At 33.8% G+C, this 15,089-nt stretch overlaps 1 protein-coding gene across 1 annotated transcript in view; it reads left to right on the top strand.

Moving 5' to 3' along the window:
* Gdi (GDP dissociation inhibitor) overlaps nt 1-13,294 on the top strand; it is a 36,930-nt gene extending 23,636 nt beyond the window's left edge. Inside the window, exons 3-4 of the mRNA XM_074177052.1 lie at nt 3,940-4,272; nt 12,611-13,294. Of these exons, the coding sequence (XP_074033153.1) occupies nt 3,940-4,272; nt 12,611-12,903 (626 nt within the window). The 3' untranslated portion in view covers nt 12,904-13,294. The remainder of the gene's footprint in view (nt 1-3,939; nt 4,273-12,610) is intronic.
* The last annotated feature ends 1,795 nt before the right edge of the window (nt 13,295-15,089 follow it).

Here is a 15,089-nt window from a genome sequence, read left to right as displayed (position 1 = left end):
TCGACGGGGTTCGTGACACGGAGCTGCAGCACTCGCTGAGGATGGCAAGTCATAAGAATTGAATGAAGCCATCATATATGCCCTAAAATTCGAAGCTGCCAAAAATGCTTTGCGCCAACAACAAAACGTTCTAATGAAGGTCATCAACGAAAAGAAAGATGAAAGAACAGATCGAGTCATGGCAGGTCTAGAGGAACTCTTTAAGAAATATTTGATGAGTGGTACTGTAATCAGGGCAAAAAGGCGGTCCGAATGCTATAACTGTGACTGAGAGGGATATTTCAAGCGCGACTTTCGATCATGTTCATGATCCGAGGAAAGAAGAGCCTGGCGTTCGGGATCACCCAAACGAGAGCGTCGGGGTTTAGAAAAAATAAATGAAGGCGGTATTAGGGGGTACATTGGCTGCTGCATCCCAGGCCCCCAGGTATTTGATTTCCAAGATAGGATGCAACAGTAACACTACGAATTTCTGAATAATCACCGTCGATACTGGAGCAACTAGGTCAGTAATGAGTGCCGACATTTCTAACAAAAGCAGTTTGAAGAAGTTATCAGTAGTACCCGTTCTGGAAACAGTCACTGGAGATAGACTGATGGTCTATGGAGAAGCTGAAATGAGACTTAGGCTTGGAAATTGTGAAATAGGAACTAAGGTATTAGTGGCCAACATCGTCGACTAATTCATTTTGGGACTAGACATCATGTCCTTCTATAGAAAAGTGGTACACCTAACGAACAAACTGTTGAAAGTTGGAAATGAGGAAATCCTGCTCGATATGCCTCAGCCTTATGACAGCGTGAAGGTGGTTATACTGAAAGATTCCAGAATCTTTCCCAACACCGAAAAAATCATTCAACAGTTCAACATCGGATCGATACTGGCGATGCCAATCCCATACGCCAACCACCGAGACGATTTTCCTTCGCAAAGCAGGACAAAGCTTTATCCATCGTTAAGGACATGTTGGAGAAAGGAGTAATCGAAGGAGGCCTAATGATGTCACCAGAAGGGACAGTTACCCTCTCCCCAGAATACATGACATCCTGAACATCTTGGCTGAATGCAGATGATTCTTAACATTAGATCTGAAAAGCGGATATTGTCAGGTGGCCGTTCGCCTCGAGGATAAAGAGAAGACTGCCTTCTCCACTGGCAATGGATTGTATCAGTTTAAGTTCATGCCGTTCGAATTATACAATGCACCCGCGACATTTGAACGATTGATGGAGTTGATGCTGAGAGGACTCACTTGGAAAACATGCTTGGTCTATTTTGATGACATTATAGTGACCGGAAAAGTATTGACGAACATCTGTCAAACTTGAGTGTTTTGACGAGGCTGCGCAATGCTCATTTGCAGATCAATACCAAGAAGTGCTGCCTCTTCCAGTAAACAGTTAACTTCTTGGGACACGTTGTGTCTTCAAAAGGAGTCGAAACAGATCCAAAGAAAATCAAGGCAGAGTACGAATGGCCAACAACGAAAAGTAAACACGGCGTTAGAAGTATCCTTGGATAGGCGTTTCGTGAAGCACTCTGGAAAAATTGCCAGATCACTGCATAGCTTGACTGAGAAAAGATCGCCCTTCGTTTGGTCCCCAGACTGCCCGCAAACCATTTGCTGCCTTGAAGAGACATTTGACCAGTGTCTCATTCTGGCATACCCAAAGGAGGAGGGCTTGGTCATCCTCGACATGGATGCATCCCACCATGGAATAGGAGCAGTACTCTCTCAGGAACAATAAGTCGTCATTAGCTATTTTAGTGAGTCCCTGGGAACATCCAAAATAAATTACTGTGTTACGAGAAAAAAGCTCCTGGCATTGATCAAAGCGGTAGATCATTACCACTATTTTTTATATGCCAAAAAAGTCTTGATCAGGTCAGACCACTCAGCACTTCGGTGGCTTCTCAACTTTAAAACTCCAGAAAGAAAAAATAGCCTGGTGGTTCGAAAAGTTACAAACTTATGATTTTGAAATTCGACATTGGAAAGGAAAGAGTCACGGAAACCTGGCCTGACATCTGAATGCATATTTTTTCAACCCTAGGAGGACAAGGATACCCAGTTTCCACCAGATGTGACATGAGACTCTTTTATGGACAGATCTGATAGGAAGATAAGCTCCCTTGCCTTGTGGTGCTTCAATTACGTCTGACCCGGAGAGTAGCAAACTATAACGGTCCCTTGTCCAGGGATACGGATAAAAGATGTGAGGGATCACCTGTTTGTGAACAAGGCGGAGTGAATGATGACAGAGATTAATCTGATGACTTTTGTATATTCTCTTGGAAGTTCTTATGTTTTTTAATAGTTTCAATATGTTTTTACTAGTCTGGTAATTTTTGTACCATTGTATAAAAAAAGTTTAATGATGAGTAAATTTTCTGTATGTGTACGGTCATTAACAGCTTTCGAGGGTGACACTACCTTCATGATGAGGCAAGATATCATCGTAGCGCTGAAAAAGGAATCAATTTTGAAAACTGTACAAGAATGGATTGACAAAGGAGTGTGGCCGGAATGGCAAGAGATTTCCAAGCACAACAGCAGGAAAATGGATACTGGCTCCAATGGGATTCCATGGGCATTTGAGATTCGAGATGACTTACTCACTAGGAAAGAGGAAAGCCCGGATGGAAGGGCCCACAATTTCCAGATAATCCTTCAGAAGATGTGTATCCTGAATATACTCGAAACAGTTCCCATGATGGTCGCACTGGAGGGCATTTTGGAGTGACTAGAATTCTAGTGAGCGTGCGTGAGAGGTACTATTGGTTAATTGCCGCCGAGACGTGGAGGAGTGGTGTAAGCGCTGTGAACTGAGCTCTTCGAGAAAGGGTCCGAAAGTTGAAGCAGTATCTCAGTGGGAATCGCAGTTGACATTCTGGAATCACTATCTATGACCACATCCAGTAACAAGTGCCTTATGATTGTGATGGATTATTTTTCCAAATGGCCTGAAGTAGTAATTATCCAACCAAGAGTCTGAAATGGTGGCAGAAGCTCTGTTGCAGAACGTAATTGCCAGACACGGAGTACCCTAGGAGTTACACTCGGATCAGGGTCGCAACCTCGAATCGGATTTATGATAGGAATGAAGAAGACAGCTTTTCACCCACAGTCTGATGGAATGTGCCAGAGGTTTAATCGCATAACTATATCTCGATGTTTGTCTCCAAAAACCAAAGAGACGAGGATAAATTAGTTTCTCTATTTCTATTGGTATACCGACGCAACAGGTTACACATCATCTATGTTGTTAACTGGTCTAGAACTAAAGCTTCTGAAAGACGTACTGTGTGGCAGCCCATCCGATGAATCTCAAAGGGTAACCCTTTCAGAGTATGTGAATTATTTGAAGGAGAGGAGAAGGGGAGGAGTGGAGATATCTTCAGAATTGCGGCGACTAATATTTTTTATTTCATTATAAATATTTATTTTTGCTTGAGGTTTTATAACAATTTGCTTCGAATCTACTTTCCTATTGTTGAATAGTTCTAATATTGACTTGTTGATAAGGAATGTTTCAATCTTCTTCAGTGTGATGCCATCTCTATTATAATTTTGATTTTAATAATAATATGTATTTAATAACTAATAACATTATGTTTTCATCAGATCAAAAAAAGTAAGTGAATTACAAAAACTTTGTATTTTTGAAGCTTTTCGGTTTATGATCCTTCCATATAAGTCTTCTTTATAAACCTCACATTGTTCTGCTTAAAACTTTTCTACGAATGCTTCAAACAGTTCTATAGATATTATGGTATTATTGGGGATATTCATACTTTCTTTTCAGAAAAGTTTCATCCGAGAGTGTTACCCTGATAATACATGAATGTTAGAATAAATTTAGAATTTGAAACAATTTCACATTTTTTACCACAATCTTGAGTGATCTAAATTTCTCATGCTTGCATTTTTTTTTCAGGTTTTGCCAGACTTTCTGCAATATATGGTGGCACATACATGTTGGACAAACCCATAGATGAAATAGTATTGGGTGAAGGTGGAAAGGTTGTAGGTGTTCGGTCTGGTAGCGAAATTGCTAAGTGTAAACAAGTATATTGTGATCCTACTTATGTTCCTGATAGGGTGCGCAAGAAGGGAAAAGTAATTAGATGCATTTGTTTATTGGATCATCCTATTGCTAATACTAGAGATGCTTTATCTACTCAAATAATCATTCCACAAAAACAAGTTGGCCGCAATTCTGACATATATGTATCATTAGTGAGTTACACTCATCAAGTTGCTGCAAAAGGTTAGTATATTTTCAATCATATAATAATCCATTAATTTATGTATTTATTTGAAAGTATTGCAAGGAGTTATGGAAATAATTTTTATTATAGAGTGAGAAACATATAATTTATATTGATATTCTTTGAAGCATCAAATACATTATACTTTCATTTTTTTTGACAAAATATAGAATTTCCTAACTCAATTCGTATTTCTTCAACTTTTCAAATAATTAAATAGTATATTATTATTCAGCCAGTGGTCATTACTTGTGTGAATAAAGTTGTTTGACGCGAGCCGAAGGCGAGCCACATTAATCGCTTCTTGCGAGAAGAATAATATACTTTTTGACTACTAATATCAGGAATATTCCAAAATAGATTTCATTTGTATAAGATATCTTGAATGAGAGTAATATTATTGAATTTCATTACAACCTAAAAAATTATTCAAACATACCCCTCATTTTCGTTATTTTATTCAGTTTCAAGTAGTTTGAAAATTTGATGATTGAAGAATCTAACAAAATCTGAAGTCAGAGTTATTTGCTTTGAAGAACTCTGGTTTACAGGACCCGAGTTCTACCAAATACTCCACGAAGATCTATACTGCAGAAGGGCAATATATATTTTTCTTTCTTGAAAATTCCAGCTTCAAAACTCGTAATTTCAACCACAATCTCGAAATTTTTACTCAAAAATTTCATCACACTTTCTAAATATTTACTTATGCTTTCCATCTTTCCAAATCTATTGGATATTGAAGAACAACAAGATTATTATAAGAGTATCAAGAAACAGCTTCAAGAAATAATTGCAAAAGGAGATAACTCAAAAACCATTAGATACATTAACAATATACCTACTATTGTTAACATGGACAAAAATGAAAAAAACTAGCACTTCATCCTAATATACCCTTAAAAACAAATATCTATGATAACATTGAAAGTCTTACCGCGCATAAAGACGAAGTAATCGCCAGAATCCTTCCCTATAAGCCGGATATCTTATTATTCAGCGAAAGTCGTACTACTGAAGACATTCAAGATTCTGAGATTTTGCTCCCGAACTATAACACAATTAGATGTGATTCATTATCAAGACATACGGGAGGTGTTGTGATTTATGTTAACCGTAGTATACATTATTCGATCTATAAACGATATATTCTCAACAACAATTACTGGTGTATAGCATTAAAAATTAAGTACAATCAAACAAACATGATAGTCGGTGTTTTGTACCATTCACCCAGTGCAAGTCACTCAATATTTCTTGATGATTTCGAAAACATCTGTGAAGATTTATATACATCTAACAAAAAATTTATCTTAGCCGGCGATTTTAACATAAATCTACTCAAAAATGACACATATTCAACTCGTTTTCGAAATATAATAAACAGTCATGGAGTTTTTCAGCACGTAAATGAATGTACCAGAATTACAAATAATAGTACCTCTTTGATTGATTTTGTTCTTAGTAATTTCGATAATCAAACCATTGTACATCATGTGCCAAAGTTAACTGATCATTCCTTGATTTCAGTCAAATTGTCTAATAGAATAAAGAGTAACTCAAAAACTCTGATTTCCTACCGAAATTTGGGCAGAACAAATATGGATACAATAACCAAAGAACTAATAAGCAACAATTATTTATTAAACTGTGTTGATGTAAATTGATTTTATAGTGATTTTATTTTCCAAACAGAAAATACTATTAATATCATAGCTCCTCTCAAAACATACCGTTGTCATAAAAATAGTTTACCATGGTATGACCAGGATGTGCATAATTGTGCTAAAGCAAGAGATGATGCATATAAGACCTTTAAGAATAGCAAAAATGATGATGATTGGCAATGGTACAAAAAATTGAGGAATGATGTAGTAAATTTACTCAAAACAAAAAAACAGAAGTACTATTATAATAAAATTGATTTGAACACGAGAAATCCACGAGGCATGTGGAAAAGCATAAAATTGCTGATAAACACAACGAATAACTCTAGTTTTAGTAACGGCATCCAGTTTGAAATAAACGGTCAAGTAAAAATTTGCACGGAAACTCGTGAAATTGCTGAAAATTTCAATCTTTATTTCGAAACTAGTATCGAATCCATAGTTGACTCTATAAATGCTAATACAGTTTGGCAAGCGGGTGATGAGGCAGTGTCTACTTTTTCTGAATTTCAACAGCTAAAGATAGCAGACCTTGCTAAAATAATCAACAACTTGGAAAACAAATCTGTTTCAAGTGAATATCGTCCCATAAATACTCTGCCGGGAATGGAGAAATTGTTGGAAATGGCTGTATACGATCAACTAATGAAATATATTAACAAGAACAATATCTTGGGAAAGAAAGTTTTTGGCTTTCTACTACTAGCCAAAAACTTTCTTTCCCAAAAAATTAATCACTCCTAAAAATATAACCCTTTCAAATCAAAGAACAATATCCTAATAACAAACCAATCTGGATTTCGAAAGAATTTCTCCTGTGAAACCGCTCTACAACTGACTGTTACCAAGTGGATACAATCAATTGATAAGGGAGAATACGTTGTTGAAGTTTTTCTTGATTTACGAAGAGCATTCGAGACAATTGATAGGAATATCCTTTTAATAAAAATTAGAATTAATTGGGATTAAAGGGGTTGTGCTAAATTGGTTTAAAGATTATTTAAATGATCGACAACAAGTCACAAAGATTGAAAGTGAATTATCCATTCCAGTCACTACAAAGTTCGGAGTGCCCCAGGGAAGTGTACTGGGGCCCTTGTTGTTTTTGATTCACATAAACGACATAAACACATACCACACTAGTGACTTTATCAACTTATTTGCTGACGACACGTTACTATCTATAGCACATAAAGACCTGAAAGTAGCTATAGAAAAGATGAACTCATCTCTAAATCAAATTGAGAATTATTTTTCGGCAAATAAAATGAAATTAAATACTTTAAAAACGAAAGCTATGATTCTAACAACCTCTTACAAATATAAACAAATAAATATAAATACTCTTTCCCTGTATGCTGATGGTCAGAAACTTGAATTTGTGAAAGAATTCAAATATTTAGGTTTTATGTTGGACAACAGTATGTCTTTTGGTGCACACTATAACTATATGACTAAAAAGATTTCAAAAAAACTATATTTCTTCACTAGAATTTCGAAACACCTTTCTACAAATGCGAAAATAACCGTATATAATACAATAATACAGCCCCATTTTGATTATTGCAGTACGCTGTTATACAGTTTTGACCAAAATAAAATTATGTCTCTGCAAAAGTTACAGAACAGAGGAATGAGGGTGGTTCTTGGATGTAATCGTTATGCAAGTATATGCTTTATGCTCAGTGCATTACAGTGGATGTCTATTCGTGAAAGATATTACAGGTCAGCAATGATATTTATTTTTAAGATAACCAATCATATGCTACCTTCTTATTTCGAAGAATTTATCATTTATAGAAATTTCACTCACAATTACACTACTAGACAAAATGACAATTTTCACCTGCCACAATGTAGTTTATCAAACTCCATGAAAATTTTATTATATAAAGGCCTCATTGAATATAACAAACTTCCCCAAAATGTGAAGAATAATAAAAACCTTTTTCAATTCAAAAAAGATTTGACTGATTATATGAAAGGTATCACAATAGAATAGATAGTAAGGGACTCGGTATATATTATGTATTTATGTGTACCTATATGTATATATGTATGTGTGTCTATATAACATGAAATATTATGTATATTATGTTTGTGTATTAGGATCTTCCTACCAATAAATCATTCATTCATTCACTGTATATAAATAAACAGTGTCCCGCCACATTATTCTTTATGAAGGCTAGAGAGGTCTAAATTTTTATCAAGGAAGCTATGATGTGACATAAAGTGCATCTTATTCACTACATCTCTCTACCGTCTAGAGCCACCTCATTTTTTTAAAGGAAAATGGGTCAATATTTTGATTTTGAGGTGCTAATTCACCATATGGCTTTCATTTTGCATTTTTATGTATAAATTTTCGAGGAAAAAGGATTGCCGAAGATGGAAAATTAACATACCTATCTTCATTACCCAAAGTTTGGTGTTGTTATCAATCAACAGATTGAGGCTTTGTTTTTCAGTATTTTTAAGAAAGTCTTAACAGTATTCATTAAGTTCATCGTGAGCATAGATATGCTCACAGATGGTCTTCCACTTAACCTGTAGGTATTCTAAACAATATAGGAAAAGAAATATTTTAAAAATATTTTTAAAAAATCAAAAACAAATAAATATATATATATATATATATATATATATATATATATATATATATATATATATATATATATATATATGCACACATATATAACTAGAGTACTAAAAAGTCTCAACCATTTACAAGAGTTCCATATTCTAATCAGTAACCGTAAGTATTATCTAGAACAAAAACTATGCATGTTCAAAATAACAGAAAAAAAAAGATATTATAAAAAAAAAATCATACATTTCAATCCAGTGGGAGAGAGAGAGACAGGTTTCAACCAGTAGGGGATTTTAAGGCTTCTCTAATATGTTTTCGAAATGTCATAATCTTCATATTTTTCAGTTCCTTCGGTATGACATTATATACTTTTGAAATATTATAAGAAAAGCTACACTCAAACATAGAAGTTTTATGGACGGGTGAAGTTATAGTTCCCTTGGAACGGATGTTCAAATTATGAACATCAGTACGAAATACGATTTTCCTATACAAGTAAGATGGTGCCTTGGTCTGAATAATTTTATGATATAAAATGCAACAGTGTAGTTCTCTACATAATTTCATACTCAACCATCCAACTTCTTTTAATCTATGGGTGATAGGCAGGCGCCTACGATCACCATAAATGAATCGAAGGCAGTAGTTTTGTATCCTCTGTGCATTAGCTGCAGTGAGACAAGGACCATATACAGTATCGCAATGCGAGAACGTTGAAAGCACGAGAGATTCGCAGAGCATTTTTTTGATATTTTTGTTCAGCGAGGCATTCTGAGATATGTTTATCGAATCGCAGTGAGTAGTCCATCCAGAGACCTAAATTCTTGACAACATCGCAATATTCGATAGGAATATCATTAATTTTGATGGTAATTTTGCTTTCCTGAAAGAAAAGTCTATCGTTTTTCCTACCGAAAACCATTGCTTTACATTTACTAGGGTTCAGCAAAAGACGATGATCTTTGGAAACTTTGTGGATTCTATTGAGATCCTCATTAATTTTCCGGCAGCCATTTCTAATATCAGTGGGGTGAAAAGAATAAATTAACTGGGTATCATCTGCATACATTTGCAAGTGCCCATGGAGTGTAAGACTGCTAAAGAAGACAGTATATATTGTATAAAGGATTGGTCCCAGAATAGACCCCTGTGGGACTCCACAACTAATTTGTTTCACTGTAGAGATTTTATTATTCAGAATAACCCTTTGTCCTCTATTACTTAGATAATTATCAAAAAAATTTACAGATTTTTGAGATAGTCCAATATAGCCTAGAATATATTTCAGGGCATTATGGTTGAGAGAGTCAAAAGCTTTCGAATAGTCTAATAATACCAGAACTGTAATCATACCAGAATCATTATTACGTAATATGCGATCGGTATGCTTTCAATGTTTGTTTAAAATTATACAGTTGCTTTGAAGACTGCTAATATTCAGGAAGATTATCGTAAACTTTTGGACCAATGTATTCTGGTCAATAATAACTCACTTTCAATTTCACAATAGGCACATAGAACTGGTTTTTGACTCTCGTTTCGTGGTGGTGAATACTTTTAATAAATGTAAAATTTGACTTATTTTCAAAAATATTCAGGGTATTGCAAATTCGATCCTCACCATTGGGATCTTGGAAACTATGAGAGATACGAAGATGGTTAAATTGGGGCAAAGTTGCGCATTTACCTGACCAACAATATGCCGTTGAGAAAGTTCTGAAATTTCGAGTATATCCGGAGATATGGAAAAAACAGAAATTTCGGAAAATGGATTTAATTTTTTCTGGCTATATTTTTCGAAAGATTCGAAAATAAATTGCACTTCCACATTGCCACTTTTTCCCTGCTACATAATGGTGTTTTTAGATTTGCTATCTGACGTTTTGTCTTCCGGCCACCATCATCAACTTTATTTTTTCTTATGGGCACTACATTGGATTCTTTCTGTTTTGAATAGAGCCCGATTTTACCTTTTCAATGATGTATCACAAGTTATCATTCTTTTTCGAAAAATTGGAGATATTGAAAAAAATTAATTCTTATCATAATAGACTTTGATGTTTCTAAATTTGACTCAGTTTGTTACACTCAATGATATTTCGTTATTGTAAAGTCATTGAATTTGTGGCGAAAAATAACTTTCACGAATGAAGAAAAAAGAGATATACAAATTTATTACAAATACGATAAAAACAGTGTTAGGACATCGGAAATGTATTTGAACTAGTATCTCGAAAGACGAGAACCACATCGAACTATGTTCAAGTTATTGGATCAAAAACTCACCGAGTTTGGTTGATTTGAAAAGACGAGGAAAAATACGAAGACAGAATCAACAATCAAAATTTGATAAATGAGATGTGTATGAGGTAAATTAGACAATGCTGTGTTGAAGGTCCTCAATATTTTGATATTCCCTATGACCATAATTTTTATTATTATTTATTATTCCTATTTTTCAGTGTACCCCATAAGAATGTATCCATAACACTTAAATCTGGAGGTAATTAGATACTCGTCTGGTAGTTTGCGGTGGAGCACCATCATGTTGAAACCAGATGTTATAGTTAGCCAAAAGTAGATCATCCAAATAGTCTTCGAAAATCGACATTAAAAACTGGTGATAGGTTTCTCCATTCAGAATTCCGTCAAATAAATGAGGGCCCAAAATTCTATCTTTGTGAATTCCTGCCCACACGTTAATACTAAATCACACTTGAGGTCGAATTTCTCGGAACTGCTTTGGGTTGTTTATGCTTCAAATGTGTTCGTTATTTCATTAATAAAAATAGCTATGTAAATATTGTTTATCATGAATATTTTTGAAAAACTCTTTAATTTATATAATTTTCAACTGTAATTTGTCGATGATGATACATTAATATCTGTTAATTTTAAAATTGGTAATTCCAGGGTAAATGAGAATTAACTTCTCGAAAGTTTGACTATTGCTGTGTCCACTTGTAGATCGTATTGCAATAAAATTATCATTATTTTTATTTCGGTTGAATATCCCACAATTCGTAAAAGAGCTTTTACCTGTTCAAATTCCAGGAAAACAGGAAAATTAGATTATTAGCCAATTAAAAAATTTTAATCGCCTTTCGGGATCACCTGGATGCAAATTTTGAGACATGTGTATTTTGTAACATTTCAAACCGCTTTCTTTTGAGATTTCTCCAAGCACTTGTATGACAAATATTCATTTCGGAGGAATTTGGCGTGTTGATTTCCCCAGGTTCATATTTATCTGCAAATTATTAATTTTTATTTAAACGGATACAATGTCTAACTTACCTTATACATACCTCATTTATCGAATTTTCTTTAGTTTCCATTCTGGCTCCGTATTTTTTCCTCGGCTTTTCAAACGAACCAAACTCGATGAGATTTGATCCAATAACTTGAGCATAGTTCAATGTGGTTGTCGTCTTTCGGGATATAAGTTTGAATACATTTCCGATGTCATAACACTGTTTCTATCGTATTTGTAATAAATTTGTATCATATCTCTATTTTCTTCATTCGTGAAAGCCATTTTTTGCCAAAAATTCAATGACTTGTACGATAACAAAATGTCATTGAGTGTAACAAATTACAAGTAAAATTTAGAAATATCAAAGTCAAAGCCTATTATGATAATAGTTACGCTTATACTGTAGCTTCTTCAAATTGACCACGGTCAAATTGAAAAACATCCCAACCCACCCAACATGTATTTATGTCTTTATATATCTTTGAAGATGAATGAAATCGATTCAGTCTTAGTCATCTTCTGATGATGCTAACTTGGTTATGGAAACAAGCGTCGAAAGACCATATTTATGTTCTGATGCGGGAAAAGTTTTTATAAAAGATTCAATTTATTGTTATTATGAACAGTAGAAAACTGTGAGACTATTTAATTTATAGTTTGTTTCTGTATTTGGAGTATATTTATTCACTTGCCAATTTTTATCTGTTGTTTACAGATTCATGTTAGAATGTCCTGAAACTTGATGTTTACTGAGTACTTTTTTGTTACTATTATTATTATTCATTAATTATCCAAAATATCTGAATTATTATATTTTTTAGGGTGGTTTATAGCCATGGTATCTACAACTATAGAAACTGACAATCCCGAAGCAGAAATTAAACCAGGTTTGGATTTACTGGGAACAATTCGTCAAAAATTTGTTTCAGTATCTGACTACTTTGAACCAAACGATGATGGAGTGGACTCCAATATTTTCATTTCCCAATCATATGATGCCACAACTCATTTCGAAACTACTTGTTTGGATGTCTTGGATATTTTCAAGAGAGGTACCGGAGAGGAATTTGATTTCTCCAAGATTAAACACGAACTGGGAGATGAAGAACAATAACTTTCTATTTACATAAATGTTGTTTATTGAAATTGAATAGGTTAACTTAATTTTTATTTTATTATTTTTTCTAAACAATAAGTATCCAATGATATTTTAGGTCGTTTTATATGTACTCTCTGCTAAGATTATTTTATTTTCTTTGAGTTCTTTACTTGGTAAGCTCTTATGTCTGCTTCTTATAGTAGACTTGGTAGAAGTCAAATGGTTACATCAAAGAGAAAGCTTGTATAAATTATTTTCATTTGCGAGAAGAAATTGGTAGAGATTGAAGATAAATATCTGATAATTTTATTATAGCTCAACAATTTATTTATATGCATATATGGTTAATAAGGCACATTGAAATGTCATATTATAATGGAACAATAAAAAATTGAAGTGGATAGAAGTTTATAGTTGATTGTTATGAAACTGATTCATTTTAGAATTGATATGATTCCAGAGGAGAATTTGTGGATAAATTTATTCATAAAACACAAAATTCTAAGCTTTCGATTGTTAGTATCCACAATTGTCTTCAAATAATGACTGGCCTTGATATTTGAGAGTATAGGTCACTTGGGTGCGCTCATCCTCTTCCCTCTCTTCTCTCGGAGGGAGGAAATAGTAATTTCAGCATGCTGAAATCATCCACAGGGAGAAACATCGGTTAAGGAGAAAGCTCAAAGAAGCTGAGTACCTGTTGATCAACAACTCATTCGGTCAGGCTAGTGTGGAGATACACAGCATATGAAAACCACTCATCAAGCAGTCTGTGTTGCACTGAATTGGAAACCAAGGGAAGATTGAGAAGCAGTGAAAGTGCTCAAATGACCTATAAATAATTTAGAATATCAGGAATGGTCACTAATTGTCACCAGAAAACGATTGTTGATACTTACAATCAAAACTTCCAGAAACAACTTGGTTTGAAATATTTTCTTACTTTTAATACATATGTATTTGCTATACAAATTTGAATTTTCATACTCATTGCTTTTTAATTTTTGTTTTTTGTTAACTAGAGTATATTCCTACTGATAATAAGAAAGAGTTCTTTCCACATTAACAGTTGATTTCTTTGATTCACGTCAATTTTTCTAAATATTTTTTTTTAATGTTCAGCAATTTTGCAAACTCATTATGGGTGTTTCTAAAGTTTTGCCAATTTTGTTCTGTTATGTCATATTTAAATAACAAATACGCTCAGTTTTAATCAGAACTTTTGATTTTCAGTCCAATATCGAACTATGGTATACTATTTGACCTAATATTAAGTGCAATAGTCGAGTATCAATTCACATTCAGACTTGAAATCCTCTAAATGGTTTCATGGTTACTTTGTGAATTATTAATATTCATTAAAAAAAAATGAATGGTCTGTTATTTTAGGAGTAATAAGGACTTCTGTGAAAATTTCATAATTACCCAGAACTAGTTTTACTATTGAAGATACATTAAGTAAATTTATTAACATTTTGTGATATCCTCAACATGTTGAGAATATTTTTCATTTGCCCATTTTAGCATCATTAACAATATTGCTCAAAAATGTATTGAAAATACAGCTATGACAAATAAACTTCTACTCCGTGAAAGAGCTAGTCACCTCAGATACTTTTCTGGTGAACATTCAGAGTTGCTAATAATAATTAGTGGAGTCAATGTTGGTTTCTCAGAAAAAAACAAAGTCTACACAATGAAGAAAATCGCTTTCGTTGATATTCAAAGCTTTGTTATTAATGTTGGGTTCCATCCAAAAGAATTCGCCTTCCACATCAGTTGGGAGCGATCTATGTGAAAAAAAGCAGATTTTTTTTTCAAGATACAATAACGAACATTTAGGAGGTTTTTTTGAATACTGACTGATTGTTCACAGTGTAGTTTTTTATTACCAGCAGCAACAGTGAGTCATTATCATTGATGATTAAAAGTGTTCTTTGCTACTTTTATTCAAAAAAAAAAATCGACTGATCTACCGCCTTGGTCGAGTGCCAATACGGTTATATTGGTAATTTCATGTTGTGGAATAACAGGCATTTATAGAAGGTTAGCAGGCGTTTTGTTGATGACATAGTCATGATCAGCTTTATTAGATTCTTCAAACGATACTTGTAATATTTTGTAAGCATTTCACATTTCAATGTATTATTATTGGGTTTCAAGGAGAGAGTGATATCTACCAGATTTGCCACCTTTTATAG

Source organism: Leptinotarsa decemlineata, unplaced genomic scaffold (assembly GCF_025532065.1).
Source record: "Leptinotarsa decemlineata unplaced genomic scaffold, Ldec_3_MD MMD2_tig00002159_RagTag_RagTag, whole genome shotgun sequence".
Classification (NCBI taxonomy): Eukaryota; Metazoa; Arthropoda; class Insecta; order Coleoptera; family Chrysomelidae; genus Leptinotarsa; species Leptinotarsa decemlineata.
The sequence above is the reverse complement of the archived record's forward strand: the minus strand, read 5'-3'. Positions and strand labels throughout refer to the sequence as shown.